The following is a 19,446-nucleotide window of genomic DNA, read 5'->3' on the forward strand; positions in this document are numbered from 1 at the left end:
TGCTTCTTTGAACTGAAGAATTCAAAAGGAATTTATGGAAGCGTCCACTAGGAGGAGATGGAAAGAAAAGGAAAAGGTGGTTACTTCATTTTCCCTCCCCATGTTATATTTCAGGCAGAGGCTATTACGACTCATTCAGTCACAGAGTGTGTGGAACTAGAATGGGTTTGTGGGATCCAACTGAAGAAGTTAAATTGCAAGTTGTTTTCTTGTCCTTCAGCCCCTCAACAGAGTTGTGTGCTTGACTAATTAATTTTGAGTGTGTCTGTCAAGCAGTAAGTCGTGTGTTCTTAGGTTTGTTTGTTCTCATTATGAACAATTCACAACCCATCTTTTTATTTAAAAAATAAAAGACAGCAAATTCAACATTTTAAACTTATTTGGGTTTTATCAACCCTAGCCCCAGTGCACTTCAGTTCCCCTGATGTCATGACTGTATATTTTTTGTATATAGTGCATTTCCTTCTATACATTTTATACTTCTTAAATGTATAGATTGAAAGAGTAGGTTGTTATTGCTATTTACTTCAATTGTCTGCATTTGTTGTCTAGCTGAAGACAAAAGAAATAGAATCTTTGCTAGTATATCTGTTGTTACTGTTGTAATTGTGAAGCATTAGTTTAAAAGCAAATCCACCAGAGGAGCAGAAATTTGCTCAAGCTGTACATAGTATAATCATACTTCACATCTGCTCTGTCACCATCTCTTGGTTCCGAGAGATAGATGTTTAGCTATGTCAATGAAGGAGAACAAACGGCATTAGTGGCAAGTAACAACGTAATGTTGAGGGTTGGAATAAAACCAGCAAACAAAAATAAGAGGGAATTGAGACTAGTACGTAGAGGGTGCTTTCAGACTGAAGGCGTTTCCAGCTCTTAAGGTTTTTATATGTACTGACTTTAATAAAAACCAGAGTTTGAAAACTACCAAGGGAAGGTACTTTATTTACAGCTATGGATACTATCATGATTATCCTGATGGGTATTTCTATGAATGTTATGACTTTTTGTTTTTTTTTTTTTCTCTCAAAGGTTTGTTGCTGGTATTGTGGGTTGTTTTTTTCTTTTTTTTTTCCCCCTCCCCCCTTTTGTCATATTTTACTAAAGCTTGGAGAAGATGTGTGTAGGTCTGAGTAAAACTACAGTGTTTACTCTGTAAATGGCAGATTTCAGGCTGTGCAACATGTAGTTCTGTTTCTCTGCAGTGGGCTGTTTATTATCTTCATGATCTTTGTTTCACTTTTATTTTTGTTTTGGGTCTCGCCACTTTCTTGATTCTTCTTGTTCAGCTCTCTTTAGTCTTTTCATATTCTCACTTAAATGTCTACTATCACTCTTTCACCTTCTCAGAAATAAATTCCTGAATCAGTCCTAACAAATTTCAGTCTGAACTTTGAAAATAAAGAAGCTAAAAGCAGTCCGAACTGAAATGTAACTCGGCTTACTGACATGCATACTCTGTGTGGTATTTGACAGTCGAACTAAGACGTAACTATTTCTACAGTGATTAGTAAAAACTGATTTTTTTTTTGTAGTAATACAATCTTAATTATACATGTATTGCATTGAGGTTGTTTCATATCTTTGGTCATATTTTTACTGTGACTATACATTGTGTTCTCTACTGCACTTCAGTCTGGTTAATTGTGATGAAATTCTGAATTTTTAAAGATGAAAATATATAAGGTGTGACAGCTAGCATCTAACAATATTTTGCTAGAAAATGTTTATCATTTTAATAAATCAGCAATTTTTAGTTTGTTGGCCAGGATGAGCTAAAATATTTTGTGATGGTAGGCTTCTTGTAGTTCATCTTTGGCTCCGGTACTATTGAAATCCCTCCCCCCCGCAATTTCTGCACCTCCTCTTTTCTTGAGTTTGAGATGTAGATGAGGCAATGGATTATTTATGCACCAATATGTCACTCAAATGCATTTTTCAAATGATGCCTATTTTAAGATTTCTTGGTTTGTGTTTTAAATTTATTTTTTGCACGTTTTATGCGTTAAATGCATGATAAACCTGAAATGTAAGCACTTGTAACATCTTGCAGGCAGGTATTTGGGGCACCTAAAACAAAGTATGATTCAAGTTGATTGGATTTAAGTGTGTAATATTTCCATATTCAAAAGAGTGGGTAATATCATGTCAAGCCCTATCATACAAGTCCAGAATTTTCCAGAAGTGTCTATTATACACACTCCAGATCAAACTTTTCATTTGTCTGTTTCAGTGGAATCACAATGATGTACGCAGCAGTGTGAACGAATGACTATGAGCAGTGGACTGACAGGTGCTATAGGACAGGGGTTTACACTGTACATGTTTACACTGTACAGTTGGGTGTGCTGCGGTCCGAGCCTTACAGACACATTGCTGTACCATGCTTGTACCTTGGGCCCTTGTCTCTCCCACTGCTCTTTTTAAATACTCCCGGAGGCTACAGTTTACATATAAAATGTACAAATTACACAAGTCATACTGACTTACAAGTTAATTTTTGAATAATACCTCCATTAAGCAGAAATCCTTGTTATAAAGAGACCTGGACAAATATTTTAGAGGACAAATGTGAGGGTCTGTCAGCACAGCTTTCCTCACCCTCAAAACTGTTATTTAGATGGAAGAAATTTAACGCTGTTTTAGAGCAGCCTGCGCTACCAGTCTCCTTCCCTTGAGAGCACGACTGCATGTGAGCGCGGGGTCTGCAGGGATAATCGATAACTAGGCGCTACAGTGGCAAGGGGGGGGGGGAACACGGCCTTTCGCACATGGAGCGCTGTGTGCTCGATCTGCGTAGACAGTGAGTGAAATACGTTCACCGCCCCCCAGCGCAGCGCAGCCCCTCCCGAACTGTGCCCTTCACGTGCCCTCCACGTGCCCTCTTATTTGCCGCCAGAGGACCCCGAGTGACCATTTTCCGTATTTTCGAGTCTTTTTTTTTTTTTTTTTTTAATCATTGGGGAAATGCTTTTCTTTGACTGTCTCCAAGAGAGCCGTCGTTTGCAGCGGTTAGTTGTGTTCTGCTAGATTTTTTTTATTATTTCCCCCCCCCCCCAAGTACCCGATGAGGAGAGCGGTGTAAAATCATTAACAGATTACAGTAGTAACCAGAGTCGGGGATTCTAATGAACAAAGACTTGATCAGCTTGGAAATGAGAATTGACAGCTAGAAAAATATCTGTGGTGTCTTCAAGATCGTCTCCACCTTTTAAAAGCTTATTTTAAAGCATCTCCAGGCGACGGCAGTCCAGCGATTCTGTATTTCACGTTGGCCTCAGTCATTTGTGCGGCACTGACTAAGGGACACCTTCTGTACTCGACCGCCGCCGCGAGGAACCGCTCGCTGCCGTTGAACTGCGGCTCTCCTCGCCCCGCTCGAGGTGCGCCTTCATTCGATCGTACTGCCACAGACGGAGGGCTGTCCAATCGCTGTAAAGAAGCAAAGCTAAAACTGTGCTAGCGCTTAAACGGTCACAGTTTGGAAACATCACATTTGCACGACTATCGCTCACATTTACTGCTTGCAGTCTTATATAACGGCCTCGATAACGCGAACGTCTGCAGTTACTGCGCAAATGTGATGTTGGCGTAGTGGGGTGCTTTTTATATTATGAGCTATGTCTCCGCCCATCCTCCGTTAGCCAATCAGATCTTAGCTGGGTTTAGCGCTTGTGATTCCGGTGTCATGGCGGCGCAGTAGTGGAGGGACAACAGGAATAAATGTAGTGAGGGTGTTAGTACTGTTGCAGTCGAAATGTCAGTAACGGCGTTTAAAAGCTGGTTCTCGTATCGAACGAGCTCATGTGTAGTGCTGCCATTTTGTAGGAGGTATTGTAAGGTGAGTTGTATCACCGTGTGTTAAGCCTGACTCACTCACTGACGAGCAACTCAGTCAGTTCTTTTGAGAACTTGGCTTGCTGTCATTGAATTGTATTGGTAATTTGAATTTCGCTTTCATAAGGATTATTCAGACACGGTCTTATAAGCAGGTATTTATATCTTTTTTTTTTTTTTCTTTTTTTTTTCTCTTCTCCCCCCCTCCCCTGGGGATGTTGTAAGCCCCATACTATCATTTACACATGTGAAGCTGCCTTAATTGATTCTGCTTGGACTAGAATCGTGGACAGTAAGAGTCAGTGGTTTTTGTTTATTTAGTGTTTTATTCTCGTTTTACGTATAAAGTACGATTGCAGAATAACAGCTAGTTTAGTCTATGCTATTCCAGTGTAACAATTTGTTATATTATTGGGGACTTACATTTTTTGTTGTTGTTTTTTTTGTTCCCCCTTTTCCTGGTTCCACTCCCCCATCTTGTCCATTTCTTCTGTCTCTTTTCCATCTTCCTTGCTTTTCATTCCTTCCTTAGACTCAAGCGTCCAGGTCTCTGGAGCACCTGCGGTACTTTGAGTCCCTCAGGGAGCAGCGGGAAAGGCAAGGGACAGAGGTGAAGGCGCACGGGCTCAGCGTTTGGCTGCAGGATGGCAGGACTTTGAAGGGGACGACTGGAGTCACTACGCCTCTTGCCATTGCACAGAAAGCGCGGTAACGCCTGAGAAACAACGTAGTACACGGGAATAATGTTCAAAATATGTATGGTATGGTCTGATGCGTGGTATTAAAGGAGTAGTGGTAAATGTCTGTCGATCAGAGATGCTGTTAAATTTTAAAACTAAAAGTTACTTTCTTTAAAATCCAAGAACTGGTATACAGCTCTAAAGCTGCATTCAATTCAGTTTGTCCTTACAAACGTGTTTTGCAATTTTCTGCCTTGTAAGGTCCACTTAGCCTACGACTGGATCCTATGTTTTAATAATAGCCTTGAAACGTTTCTTTTCTGCTTTAATGTAAAGATGTAGTGCTATTTTACTTGGTGGGGGGTGCGGTGGCGCAGTGGGTTTGATCGGGTCCTGCTCTCCGGTGGGTGTGGGGTTCGAGTCCCGCTTGGGGTGCCTTGCAACAGACTGGCATCCCGTCCTGGGTGTGTCCCCTCACCCTCCAGCCCTACGCCCTCTGTTTCTGGGTTAGGCTCCGGTTCCCTGCGACCCCGCGTGGGACAAGCGGTTTCTGATGTGTGTGTGTATTTTACTCAGTATATACTCTTACTGTTGGCAATTATTGAATCTTATGTGTTAACAGGATCAAAGGGGCAGTGGTTAGCAAAGTGAATGGAGAACTCTGGGAGCTGGTGCGCCCTTTAGAGGCAGACTGTGAGCTGCACTTTCTTGGATTTGACAGCACAGAGGGCAAGCAGGTAGGAAGTTGCACATTAAATTTCCCTTACAAATAGCTTTTCCATTAGTTAGCAAGCATCCTGACTATAAAACTGCTTGTTGTTTGGTTTCTAAAATGTTTTTTCCCCCAATAATTTATTTGTAGCTGATACTGTATTACATTGTATCCATTCATTGAAGCCTTCCAACTTTTTTTCTCTTCCTTTTTTGTCTATTTAGGTACACGTTTGTTGTTGTATGACATGGAAATGATATATCTTGAAGCCCAGTTGTCATAGGTGCATTTCACCTAGCTCGGATCACGGACCCAGTCTGGGTTGTGTCATTCACCCCTTGTGTTGGAGATTGGTGGGAAGTCATCAAGGGTCTTCCGCTGGCCTGTTCATAACACATGGCCTCAATTAATTTTCAGTTGCAGAAAATGAATTTCATTATACAAGGTGCCTTTTTGTTTCCTTCTTTTCAGTTGTGCGGTCTCTGTGATTGCTATCAATACATAGTACTCACATAGTGACAGCTGATTCACAGCATGTAAAGAAGGCAAAGTTAGCAACAGGTTAATCAGAGGAGCTCCTTTTGCTGCCGTGTTCCTTTTGGCAGATTCAGAACTGCTCTGAGTTCCTCTGAGGACAAAAATTCATTGTGGAAATAATACAACATTGCCTAATTTTATTAACGGAAGAAATACTGGCAGCTATATTCTGAGTAGAAATGTGTATTTTAGTTATTTCTGTTTGCAAAATGCTTTTGATCACACATGATGAGCAATTTTATTTTATTTAAAGCACGTCTGCTGTTGATTACGCCTTTCTCCGACACATTTTGTTTGCGCTGTCTGCAAGCCAGATTGACTTTGTGACCGAGTGTTCATATGTGGTCTTTTAGTACTGGCACTCATGCTAGTTAGGTCATTTTGTTGTTGCTCTGACACTTTTCTCCAAAACAGCTGAAAATGTTAGGTTTCTGTACTAAACTACTTAAATATGATTTAACCTTTTATATAGCTGGGTTATTTTTAGTGAAGCAATGCAGAGTAAAGTATCTTGATCATGGGTAGTACATGGAGGTGGGATTCAAACCTGTGTCTTTGTTGTGCAGGGGGATGATACTAACCACTACATTATCATGTCTTCCCTTGATTCCCCCTCTGGCCTCTTAGGTGGTGTGGAGGTCTGGGGCTTGTGTCCTGGAGGGGGTGCTCGCAGGGCATTATGGTGCAGAGGTGTGCTGGGCCGGTACTTCTGACACTGGGTTCTACTGTGACTACCAGCTACATGGGAGGTGAGTGGTATTTTGTTGGCAGTGGACTGTGTATATATGGCTGGAGTGGACCTCTTTCAGGATTGCAAGTTACAGTTCTTACTTGGAGAAATGAATATGAACTGAGCATTCCTTTCACCCCCCCCAATCATTAGTTTTGATGCCTGCCTAGGCTCAGTTGACCTACTCAACTTTTATGCCTAAAGTGGCGATCCAAAGTATTACGCTTTAGTTTTTAATCAAAGCATTATCTGTATTTATTGTTTTTATTAAGTCTCTTGGGTGTTCCATTCTGGGATTTAAATTATGGTGCTAATTTTATTCTCAGATGAAATCCCTCTAGCTTTTTTTAAAAAAGTATTGTACTTTGCAAACCTAGAATTATTTTAAAATCAGTCTGACCTGATCCAAAATACATATGTATTTTTTGGGTGTGAATTAGTTATATAAACTTATTCACACCATACATTTCCTTTTGTTGACGTGCAACTGACAAAAATCTGTTGTTATGATAAAAGAAGGAAATCACTGCAGTGTTTTCCATTTCAGCCCCCTTTCTCTGGACGAGGTAGAGGAGAAGTGCAACCAAATGGCCGCGCTCAGTCTGCCGTTCAGCAAATTGCAGATCAGTGCCCAGGAGTTGAAGGAGCTGTTAAAGGTTTGGTCTCTTGTTCTTTCTATGCGTTTGTGCTGTTTTTGTCTCTCCCTATGTCTGTAGTTTGTGTGTGTGTGTGTGTGTGTGTGTGTGTGTGTGTGTCTCTCTCTCTCTCTCTCCATGATAACTTTTCCTGTGGGAAGAGACATGTTCATAGTATACAGTTATATTATTGGCATTTGTGCATATGCAGATTTATTGTACCTTACATAACTCTCTGTTCAAAGCATCAGTCTAATGCCTTCACCCACACTCCTACCAGACTGGTTCCAAATTCAGTCTTGAGTCAGCTGGGTAGATGGCCAAGTCTAGTCACTTGTTACAGCCAGTCTAGGACTGGACTGCAACACAGGGTTATTTAGACTGACTGCTACCACAGCTCCACCTGTGAATGGAGAGAGGGACACATGTCCACACACACAATATTACAGGCCTTTGGACCAAGGCTGTAACACCACTAGATGGAGGTGTTGCACTTATAAGCCACATTTGGCAAAACATTTGATGGGCAGGGCTTTGGATAGCATGGCTATGTGTTGGACTCACTGTTCAAAAGCAATCCAGGCCCTGTTCTGTGTGGAATTTTGTTATTTTTGAGATTTGAGATATGTTGTGTTTTCTTTGGAGGTGTGTATTTTTTTTTTTTTTTTTTCTTTCTTTAATAGTCTTCTAATAGATAGGGGGTGCGGTGGCGCAGCGGGTTGGACCGGGTCCTGCTCTCCAGTGGGTCTGGGGTTCGAGTCCCGCTTGGGGTGCCTTGCGACGGACTGGCGTCCCGTCCTGGGTGTGTCCCCTCCCCCTCTGGCCTTACGCCCTGTGTTGCCGGGTAGGCTCCGGTTCCCCGCGACCCCGTATGGGACAAGCGGTTCTGGAAAGTAAGTGTGTGTGTGTGTGTGTGTGTGTGTGTGTGTGTGTGTGTGTGGTCTTCTAATAGTAGTCTTTGTTGATTCTGCAGGACAATAAGCTGAGGCTACAGATGACTGAAGGGCGTATGACTGGTCCCTTAGTAACTGCGTACAGGTCTGTCCCTATAGCACACCTCAGTGTTTATTACAGTACACAATATGACACGCAGCTGTTCAAAACCTCACACGTGCACCACAGAAACTCACACGGCTCTGTTTCACATTGCTCTATTCAGCTGTAAACTTTCCTCTTGCACATCTTCAGTTTGTGTCCTGTTGGTATGTCGAGTAATGTCACACCTGCTAGGATACGGAACGTCTGCTGGGAGCACACACAATGCATTTTAGAAAGTATTCAGACCTCTTTTTTCATATTTGTTTATGTTGCAGCCTTATGCTAAGCGAAGGGCTCTGAATACTTTCTGAATGCCCTGTAACTTTTGCCATTGGCTAAGGGGGACCAGCTTGTTCCATCAGCCTCTGTCCCTCATCTGTCTTCCTAGATTTGGTGACACCGTGGGCTTCAGCAGTGGTCCTCTTCTTCCTCACTCAGGGTTTCTTCAGAGCTTCAAGATGCTGCAGGTCAGTCAGGGAGTCATCCCACATTTTTGTTCAAGGTCTTCATAAGATTCCATGTGCACATGTTTCTGTTGGACCCCAACTTTGTTCAGGTCTCACCAGTGGCTGTGAGTGACCTAGCCCCGGTTAGCGTAATGCGAATGCTGGGAGTGTCCTTCCCCGGCCTCAGGGAGCGCGAAGAGTGGGAGAAGGAGCAGGAGGAGGCCCGTCGCAAGGACCACAGACGCATCGGCAAGGTGAACATCCTTAAAATGTCATTTAAAAAATTTCATCCCGTCTACAATAAAGTAGTAGTTAACTGTGTTGTAACTATACTTCATGTATTTGTAAGCAATAGGCATATTGTGAAGGATTTCTTCATGGATCTTTCGCTGTGCAGAGGTGTGTGTGTTTTGTGTATGTTACAGTGCTGAAACAGTATTTATCACTAGTAACTGTGCCAATGTCATAATCACATTTGATTGTTTCATGTTGCTTTCCTTTGATATTTTGTGTCTGTGTACCTGTTAGGACCAGGAGCTGTTTTTCTTCAACGCTGTGAGTCCCGGCAGCTGCTTCTTCTTTCCAAAAGGAGCACACATCTACAATGTTCTCACAGATTTCATCAAGGTAAAGGCATATCAGTCACATATACAGCACAACACACATACTTCCACACTCAGACAGACTTGCTTTAGCCAGAAGGGATTCTCCTTTCAAAATAGTTTTCAAGGCATGTAACTTTAACCTTACATCTCTGTATCTGTTGTTCTACCCATGTTTCCTTCCGTGACCCCTCTTTTATGGCCTTGTCCTCCTCCTTCCTGTCTTTGACCTGTCCTTCCTACTTCCGTTTTTCTCCACTCCTCCTAGAGTGAGTACAAGAAGCGTGGCTTCAGTGAAGTCGTGACCCCTACGCTCTACAGCACGGCACTGTGGGAGCGCTCAGGACACTGGGAGCACTATAGCGAGAACATGTTCCTGGTGCAGTGTCACCCTCACACTTATGCCCTCAAGCCTATGAACTGCCCTGCCCACTGGTGAGAGTATTTGATGATGCTGAAAAGCTTGTTATCGTGCACTCACATGGTTTAATGCTGCGTGACTGCGATTTGATTCTTTTCACTGTTGACTGTTGCATTGCTTCTTGTTTGTCAGAAATGTTAAACTGACAAAAACATACGATTAATCAATGCCTGTCCTAAAAAATGTATTTCTCTAGTCCAGTGGCAGTTTTATTAAGTTATATTAATTATTGGGTAGTCCTTGGCTTTGCACAAGGTGACTTACTACGATAGATACACTACACTCCCTGCTATCATTTACTCATCTGAACACAAGAGCAATGTGACACTTTCTCACTCCCACATACACACATGACAGGGTGATTTAGTTAAGTTTGCCTGAAACACGTCTTTGGACTGTGGGAGAAAGCCAGAGCACCTGGAAGAAGCCACATGAACACTGGGAGAACATCTAAATGCCACACATGCGTAACTGGATTCAAGCATATGTCCCAATGCACAGCCCAGGTGCTGTGAGACACTAGTACTCCCCACTGAGGTGTTGTTGCTCTCTCTCTCAAGTTTGACTAATCCACCTGTATAAAATGGAAAGAGTTGTGGGTTGCTTTGTGTAAAAAAAAAGTGATGTAATGTACAAATTATTGTCATTTATTATTATTGTGTTTCTAATTTAAAATTGAGGATGCGGAAGAGATGAGAATGACTCTTGCCTGTGCGGTCTCACATGTTTTCTCCCCCCCAGTGTGATGTTTGAGCAGAGACCGCGCTCGTGGCGGGAGCTGCCCCTGCGATGGGCTGACTTTGGAGCCCTCCACCGCAATGAGCACTCGGGAGCACTCACCGGCCTTACCAGGGTCCGCCGCTTCTGCCAGGACGACGCCCACATCTTTTGTACCTCCCAGCAGGTGCGGCCCTCTCCACCCCAACCGCATTTTCAATCCTCTGTGCCATCCACTTGTCACTCCTTCTGCCCTGACTGCACCTTTATTTACTTCCGAGTGCATCAGTGAATCAGGATGGACTCTGTGTGTTGCACTCAGAAAAAAGAGATAAGTAGGGAGGATCTCCCTCCTCAGTTCCGCATTGATCAGTGGCTGTAATTTTGGCTCTTCATAATATTCACTGTTTATTTTCTCTCCATGTAATTAAATGACAGATGGCCATGTAAGGAAATTCTTTTACAGGTTGTCCTTCCTAGTAAGTCCTTAAATGCCCCGGAGTTTCTCTCTCCCCCTTCATTTTTGTACCATGACCCATCGGTTAGTTGAAATGGCCTTACCACATGCCGACCTTGTAAAGAACATGTACATGTATTTATTTCTGGCCTCTTCCACATTTTTCATTCCTTTTTAAGTGTTAGTTTTGTCATCCCTGGCTTTTTTCTGGGGAATAAGTTATACTGGTAGCATGGTGGTCAGTTACTGGCTTAAAGTTTGTTGCCACATCTTTTTACTTCTATTGTTGTAACATTAATTACTTAATGAAAATATTTGGCTGTATAAATGTAAGATGTAATTTTGTCAGTGAAGGAAAATGAGTGGAACAAAATATTGAAATTCCTTGTTCATGAGAATTATGGTGGTGCAACTGTGTTTTCCATTACATTATCACTTTGGAATATGCATTTGTGACTGTGCAATTTCACCCCCCTGCAGCTGGAGGAGGAGATCACTTCCTGTCTGGAGTTTGTGCGCAGTGTGTACAAGGTGTTTGGGTTCTCTTTCCGCTGTTTGCTGTCCACGCGACCCACCCCCTTCCTGGGTGACCACTCCCTGTGGGATAGCGCAGAGCAGGTGATGAATAGAGGTCAGGGGGTGGGGTTACCTGATCCTGACACATCCAGCCCTATGACTTGGTGAGATAAGAGCAGCAGGCATGCCGTGTGGGCCATAAACCAGCAAGAGCTGACGCGTCTTAGCTGTTTCAGCCTGCCTGCCTGTGGGCATCAGGCCATTTAGTCAGCATGCTTCTGTGTCATTCTGTCAATCTCTAGATTTGCATTCCTTCAAAAGAAAGAAAGGGAATTAGGATTTCACAGGAAGAATGCAGCCATGATGATATGCACATAATTGACCCTGTCTCTAGCCTTTTTTGTCATTTGTCTTTTTCACACTTTTTCTTTCTTTTTTCCATGTGACCCAGCAACTGGAGAGAAGCCTGCAGCAGTTTGGAGAGCAGTGGGAGGTCAACGCAGGGGATGGGGCATTCTACGGGCCCAAGGTGGATGAAGGGGGGGTGTTTCCTCAACATTGTTTAAGCTTGGTGACACTGCCATGTTTACAATGTGACTGGAGCTGAAATCGGATTGGATTGGATGGATTTGAAAGGACCCAAAAATAGGTTCTGCAGTCATTGGTACAGTGACCATAAGGAAACAGGATTTAGAGAAAAATGACTTCACAAAAGAAAAGTCATCTGCAGTTCCTCTCCTGACCCCCACTTTATTACATTCTATTCCCAAAGTGAGTAAGAGCACTATTCAAAGTTTACCACCATACACTGGGGTGAGAGGGGGTCTCATTAAGAATGGAGGTAGAGATACAGAGGAGAAGGACCTTTTAAGCCATAAAGAGTGTTATTGGTTGGACGGACTGAAGGGATTGGTACAGATAAGGTGGTAGACACTTTGTAGCTCTGAACTGTTAAGTCTTCTGCTTTGGTACGAAAGCACTGCTTCCATCTTGAAGCAGTAAAGTAACATCCAGAGGCTTCATGGGTCTAGGCTAGTAGAAGTAGGATGAGCAGGGGGTGTGAGTTTCTGTTGTAGTCATTGTTATCCTGCCTTGACACAGGTCGACATCCAGATCCGTGATGCCACTGGTCGACAACACCAGTGTGCTACTATCCAGCTGGACTTCCAGCTCCCAATCAGATTCAACCTTCAATATGTTGGGTTAGTCAGAAACCCAAATCCTGATCATATTGCTTACACTTAGTACTATGAATTTTATCATTTCCAAAAATATTCTATTATCTGTAGTTATTCAGTTGTATAAGTAAGCTTTATGCCTGTCTTTAATCAATATGTGGCTTGCACCTAGTGCGGATGGAGAGATGTACAGACCAGTAATGATCCACAGAGCTGTATTGGGATCTGTGGAACGGATGATAGCTATCCTGGCTGAGAACTTTGGAGGAAAATGGTGAGAAGTGTGTGATAATTTTGTTTGCATATGGAGGTCAGCAGTGTTGTTCTATTTATTGGTGTTGATATAAATAAGAAGTAATGTATTGACCCCTTACTGTCCTGTCCCCACTTTGTGCTTGCCCATCTCACAGGCCCCTATGGCTCTCCCCAGCTCAGATAATGGTGATTCCTGTCTCTAATCAGATGGAGGACTATGCACAACAGGTTAGCCCATAAGATACATATATATGTGTGTGTGTGTGTGTGTTTGGGTTTATGGGTGCCCACATGCTTATGCCAGATCTTGCAGCAGACACAGTATTTAGGCTCTGTGTAAACCTCACTTCTCTTGCATGATCTGGTAAAACAGTGATTTACTGCAAATACATACTCAGGTTCTCTCTCTCTTGCTCCCTCAAGTATCTGGTAATATACCTTGTGGACATGTGCCTCTTCTTACTTGTAATCTTAAGGTGGTGAGAAGGTTCAAGGAGAGTGACTTCATGGTTGACGTAGACTTGGATCATGGCGCAACCTTAAATAAGAAGATACGTTCTGCACAGCTGGCACAGTACAACTACATACTTGGTAAGAAAGACAGTAGAGTGTAATGTGGGAGGAGCAGTAGACAGGTGTATTTTGTCTGTTTTACTTCAGTGCATCCATTTCCTTCCCTTTGCCTTACTGGGTGGCAGTGGTGGGAGAGAAGGAGCAGGCAAGCGAAACGGTGAGCGTGCGGACGAGGGGAGGAAAACAGCTGGGACAGAGGGGTGTCCAAGAGGTGCTCACATCGCTCCAGGAGCTCAAAGCTACAAGGAGCAACGAAGAGAATTTCTGAAAAAGGCACAACCTGTGAAAGACCTGCTTAACATTATGCCACAATCATCCCAAGGCTTACATCGCCATGTCACGCATAGGTAGTCACGAGTGAGTGTACTCTGTCACCCACAGCAGTAACATGCGTACATATGTACATATGAACGTGAAGTATAGTTAAAGTTTGGAACGATATACTGCCCAAATACTTGTATTGTCAGGATTGAGACACAGGTGACACTGCTGACACAATCATAACACATTGAGAACACTGTTTCCAGCACTGACGGCTGTACCAGTAGCACTTGTGATTGGCCTATAATGGTATAGCACTGGTGCAGAGCATTATCCAGGTTAACAGTAAAAAATTGTTGGGCCTAGTAGGCTTCGGTCAACTTCAGATGAAGATGGTAGCTATTGACGCTGATCACCTGTACTCCAACGTTTGCGCAGACCAAACTTGTACCTTGTATTTGTACAAACTTACACAGCTGCTTAATATGACTCTGCAATTTAAGTAATGGCAAAATTGTGACTAGTTACCCTGTGTTTAATTTTTGCTTCTGTATCTTCTGATGGAATAATTATGAGGTGTTGAATATTAATCTGACTTGTTTATTTTTAATATTAAACAGACCTTCATTCAAGTCTGCGAAGATGTTTCTTTCTTTTATCGGTAATCACCTGCTTCTTATATAGAACTCTTACGTCGTTACGTCTTTTAAAAAAGTAGTTTTTGTAGTTTGAGTCAAGGAGTATGTGCCTTACCCATTTTTGTATGGTTTTCATAAAGCCTTTTAGTGTGACATATATTCTGTAGACGGTAGCCAGAAGTAATAAACCATACCTCGATAGAAAGAAAGCAAGTGGTGGAAAGAGTTTGGGGGCTGGAGGGGGGGAGAGGACTAGAGTTTTACTAAAATAGGAGAGGGAGTGTAGCAGGAGAGGAGTGTTTTTAATGGAAACAGGAAAGCAGAACGGAGGTCAGCAACCTGCTTTTTTTTTTTTTCTTTTCTTTTTTTAATTGAGCAGAGGACAGTGCCGGAATGGGAAGGACATGAGTCACTGTGACACGAAGAGGGGCAGTGTACACAAAAGAGAGCACAAGGGAGGGGCAGCAGGGATCTGGAAGGAGGGGTGGCAATTGTACAGTAAACACACAGACTGACCAAGTGTTGAGAACACTGCTTATGTCACATGACGGGTGGGGGAGTCTGTGTATGCCTGTGTCTGGTTGAAGTGAGTCTTAGTGGCTAGACTCATAGTTTTAGTAGAGCAGTTTACTGATCAACAGACAGAGGCGTTGGGTTTTTTGTACAATTTGTACATTCTGTGCTTCTACAGAGAAAAAGCAAATGGGATAACACTCCCAGCAACTGAATTCCTGTTGGAGGCACAAAATCAAAAGAGCAAAACTCAGTACTACAATACAGATGGAGCAATAAGGTGATTGATCGCAGAAGTAAGACTGTAGAGGTAAAATTCTTCCAATTCCTACATGTGTCTTTTCTGTACTGTACCCCCTGCTTCTCGCAGTTCAGTCGAAAGTACTGTTGGCACAAGCAGCTCCCACAGTTGTGCCAAAGCACTGACATAGACTGTTAGTATTGTGACCACTCCCATCAGCATAACTTACACATCATAATGTCATTCTCTTCTCCTGCTCCATGCGCCTCCAATTCCCCCTTCTGCCTCCGCTTGCCTCTTTCTCCTGCTCCCTCTCCTCACAAAGCAATCCTTCATTCAGCACTCCGAGTCGTTCAGAGTTCATCCGAAATTATTTTTAGCCCGAAGGCAGAGGGAGTGGAGAAGGCAGGCAGAAAGAGTTGTGAAGTGTAAAGCAACATGGTAAAGGGGAACAGGTAGATGAATGTGATAATGGGAAAGAAAGAAGAAGGTGGCAAAAGATGCTTGGAGGGAAATGAGGTACGTTGAGGGAGGGGAGTTCGTCTTTCGAGATAAACTGGGAGAATTGAAGGCCGTGATGAACTGCGAGGGAAATGAAACCCGATGCGAGGCTCTTTAAAAGGTACGCATTAATACCGTTTACAAGAGAACTGAAGCAGCCTACAGGAGGGAGGCATTCGGGGGAGGTCCCCTGGATTGTTCTTGGAGTGCAAAGCGAAACTAATATAACCCTCTCCCTCTCTAAATAGCCCCGTGTGCCTTCGGTGCCCTTTCCCTCCACCTTGTTAAAAATACCTCGCGCTATATTACATGGCTGCCATGGTCCTCGCCATCAAAACAATAACAGGAGGTCCCGAAATTTCTCGCCAAACAACAACTGCGACCGCATGGTCAAGTCGCTCTTCACATTTCCTCCTTGGGCAAACTTTGGAGGCGGAAAGAGGGGACCTCGTCTCGATTGTAGCCTGTGTTTGTTTTTTCCTCAAGCTGTGTTGGCCTGATAGTTGCGACTGGCTTTCACAACGGGGTTCTATTTGTAGGGGTGCACGTATGCGTGCGCGTTCGTCTTCCAGCAAAGAGCAGCATTCTTTTCTGTAAACGGGCGCACGTGGGCAAACGGCCTGGCTCATGGTGCTTCCTCTACTGTACTGCCTTGCTGCTCTCACATGCAATCCCTTACCGAGGAGTCTAGAGAGAAAAAAAAAAAAAAATGAAATAACGCTGGAATTAAGCTCGGATTCTGACCCGCCCACGCTATGGGCTTCCAACTTTCAGGCCTTGTAAATTCGTAGAATATTACCTGATCACATTTCATGTCTTTTTTTTTCTCTATGTGCGCTTAGAGAGTGAGTTCTGGTTTTTGGTTTAAAAGGTATTTTTAGTATGATTTTGGGTCTTAGAAGTGCTATCCCCTGAAATGAGCACCTTTGAGAGGAAATATATAGATATACATATACTGTGGGGGGCATGGAGGCGCAGCAGGTTTGACCGGGTCTTGCTCTCCGGTGGGTGTGGGGTTCGAGTTCCGCTTGGAGTGCCTTGTGATGGGCTGGCGTTCCATCCTGGGTGTGTCCCCTTCCCCTCTAGCCTTGCGCCCTGTGTTGCTGGGTTAGGCTCCGGCTTCCCACGACCGCACTTGGGACAAGCAGCTTCAGACTGTGTGTGTGTGTGTGTGTGTGTGTATATGTATTGGCTCACTTGCTTTGCGCTGATGTCGTGGCTGTACCTTCACACTCAGGATGAAAAATGCCAGACTCAAGAGCGTAGAAGAGAACAGTTGAGAATTCTGGCGATAGTCTCTGCTCAGCTATGCCTGCTATGTTCAGCACACAGAGCTGACCCGAATACATATCCTTTCAGACACGGGAAGAGACAGATGGAACCGGTTTTGATTTGACGGGAAGGTCGACAGACATAAACAGAGATGAGACGCACAAAACACTGTACCTGTCTCCTTCCTTTGCCTATAGCTGTCATGTTATGCCACTCGCATTTTTCTCAGGAAAGGAATATTAACAAGAGATCGGGCATGTTAACACTGGCCACCCATGTACGCCTACATAATTGCTCTGACAAGACCAATGACTCAGTGGCACTGGATGCCTCAGATAGAACATTCATTATTTTAAGTGGGGGGAACTGGAGAAACGGGAGAACATGGGTGAACCAGAGGTGGATGGTCTGGCAGGATTCAGCGTGGCTGTAACCTTGTTCCAGGACAAACTGATGCTTCTGCAGCGGTTCTGTGTGGAAGTGGACTCTAAGGCATGGTGAACACAAGTGGAAACTTGGATCAGAAAGAACAATGGAAGGAATTTCTATCCCTTTTGAGTGAACACACTAAGAAAGAAGAGGGGATGGTGTAACATTAAACCAAACCAGGTTACCTGCTATGCGATTGCCTGTGTGATACCGATTTATATTTTCCCCTTCTAGCCAATCAATCGGTGTGATCTGCGTGCCTCCACGTCACCGATCGCAGCTCTGACTTCGTCTTCCAGATTCGATAAGCGCTTTCTTACCTGCTCAGTTCTGCTTTTCAGCATGTGGGTAGTTTTCAGATTCAGTGAAGTCGGTGTCATTTTGTTTGGCTCCGGCGAGAAATCTGACGGACCGGGTGCTGCCGATGAACGGCAGTCCCTGCGTGACCGGATTTCTGACGACCGTGAGCTCCGAAGGCACTCAAGCGTATGGCTTTTGGTATTCTATAAGACAGACATAGCAGCTCTTTGAGTCGGAGTTAAGGATGAACGTTACGATGCGTGCTTGCTGGAGCCTCGCTGTCTGCAGTCAAAGTACTTCAAGGTGCAGTAACTGGAATAAGGTTACGTGCATCATGGAAGACCATGGAATTTGGCAGAGCTGCTACAACTATCAGTCTTCCTCAGACCCACCGAGAGCAGCGCGAGGTGTTTCTGTTCACAGGGGAGCGTGTGCAATGGGGAGCCTGGTACTTCAGAGCGAGAGTTCAAGGCAGCTTGGAAATGGACCTTTTATTAATCCGCTTTGAAGGATTCTGTTTAGAACGTTTTATTCCTCTATGTCTCTTTTATTGTCATAAACAAGTGAATTTCCCTCCTACTTATTCCCTCCATTAGTTATTTGATCCCTTATTATTTATTCCTCCCCCCCAAATTAATCCTTGTGTTTGTATGTTTATGTGTGCATATGTTTTTTTTTTGTCTACAATATGAGCCATTGGGAACCGAAGCAAAATTCCTCGTATGCATGTGCATAGCTGGCCAAATAAATCCGATTCTGATGATCCCTCGAGTAAGTGCTCATCAGAATGTAATTGAGGTTGCGACTCCACACACCATTCAAGAAGCCTGGCTGAGAGTCCAGCTGGCTGTATAATAACCTAATGAATAACAGAGCGGTTACGCATTTATAGAATTCTGCCATTCTGACAAATCATTTCTGGATTTCTTTTTATGTTTCTGTCCAGAAGCAAAACTCACCTAGGTATCGTTTCTCATTTCGAGAAAAGTTGAACGCGTGGAAAAACAGCCCTGAGTTACCGTGTCATACTCGCCCCAAGCAAACTGTGTGTTTCCCAACGCACAAAGGGGAGTGGTGTGTTTGCAGACTCCCTGTGTTTTCTCCTGGGTTATTGTTGTTTAGCTCACATGATGAAGCGGGTCATGTTGGGCTGCCGCAAAGCTGTTTATGCGTGCGAAGGAAATAAAACTGTAACACAGTGCGCTGTTTAAAAACGACATACGAATCACAAAAGCACAGAACTTTTTTTTTTTTTTTTTTGACTTCTCCGACCAGCTTCACGAGGTTATGTTTTTGGAAACGCGCTGAACGGAAGCCGCTGAGAATCAACCTCCTTTCGGATGGGACGCCGCGCGCTGGTTTTTATTCCCGTTCCTTTGCTTTACTGGCGTAATAATTTGCGCTGAAGTGAAAAGGGAATCCCTGGGGGGGGGGGGCGCCTCCGCCGGGTCCGGCACCCTTTTTAACAAGTACTGTACGCGTTTATGTAAGTCGACCTCCACGGCCTCGGGGCAACAGAGTAAATGATGGGCTGCCGCTTGGGCCCACGGACCTGGGGAATTTTCTAGAAAGGTAGAGGGAGCCATAGAGCACATACGGTTTACATTTAGCAGTACGTATGGTGCCAGCGCGTGTGGAAAGGGCTCTTGTTTAAGCGGCTCGTGTTCGGCAGCCTGCGGAGCTGACATGGGCTGTTGGGGGTCGTCTATGCGGGTAAACGTTCAGTGACGAGCGCCAAGATGCTCATGCCGCAACTTGCTCGTACGTGTTTGGAGCAGCCCGTTTTCGACGGAACTTAAACTGTTGTTGACAAACAAGCCCATCGGCAGCAAAATTGTTTAATCCCGCAGAGCTCGACCCTTGTAGATCATCGACTTGTTCGCGGTATTTCATCTTCCCGAAGTTTAGTAAACCCCAAACTAGGATTTATTAATTAGACGGCGCTAAAACAATTTTG

The 19,446-nt window shown here is 43.9% G+C and overlaps 2 protein-coding genes across 4 annotated transcripts in view; both read left to right on the forward strand.

The window, feature by feature from the left end:
- The first annotated feature begins 1 nt into the window (after position 1).
- tars2 (threonyl-tRNA synthetase 2, mitochondrial) lies at positions 2-14,151 on the forward strand. Of its 2 annotated transcripts, none has more exons than XM_018737458.2 (18): positions 2-76; positions 4,370-4,545; positions 5,140-5,254; positions 6,394-6,515; positions 7,044-7,152; positions 8,105-8,169; positions 8,558-8,636; positions 8,726-8,869; positions 9,144-9,242; positions 9,486-9,652; positions 10,380-10,542; positions 11,293-11,430; positions 11,780-11,857; positions 12,430-12,530; positions 12,679-12,780; positions 12,917-12,989; positions 13,238-13,352; positions 13,460-14,151. In XM_018737458.2, the coding sequence occupies exons 1-18, from the start codon at positions 35-37 to the stop codon at positions 13,600-13,602; spliced, it is 2,031 nt and encodes a 676-aa protein (XP_018592974.1). In that variant the 5' UTR covers positions 2-34; the 3' UTR covers positions 13,603-14,151. The 2 variants fall into 2 exon arrangements, with proteins under 2 accessions (XP_018592974.1, XP_018592965.1); XM_018737449.2 differs by lacking the exon at positions 2-76 and adding an exon at positions 3,301-3,841.
- Positions 8,030-19,446, forward strand: part of adamtsl4 (ADAMTS-like 4) — a 39,331-nt gene continuing 27,914 nt past the window's right edge. Inside the window, exon 1 of one of the 2 annotated variants that reach the window (XM_029246014.1) lies at positions 8,030-8,071. The gene's annotated coding sequence lies outside the window, so the exon portion shown is untranslated. The remainder of the gene's footprint in view (positions 8,072-19,446) is intronic. The other variant, XM_018737774.2, reaches the window with a different exon arrangement.

Source organism: Scleropages formosus, chromosome 18 (genome assembly GCF_900964775.1).
Source record: "Scleropages formosus chromosome 18, fSclFor1.1, whole genome shotgun sequence".
NCBI classification, from domain to species: Eukaryota; Metazoa; Chordata; class Actinopteri; order Osteoglossiformes; family Osteoglossidae; genus Scleropages; species Scleropages formosus.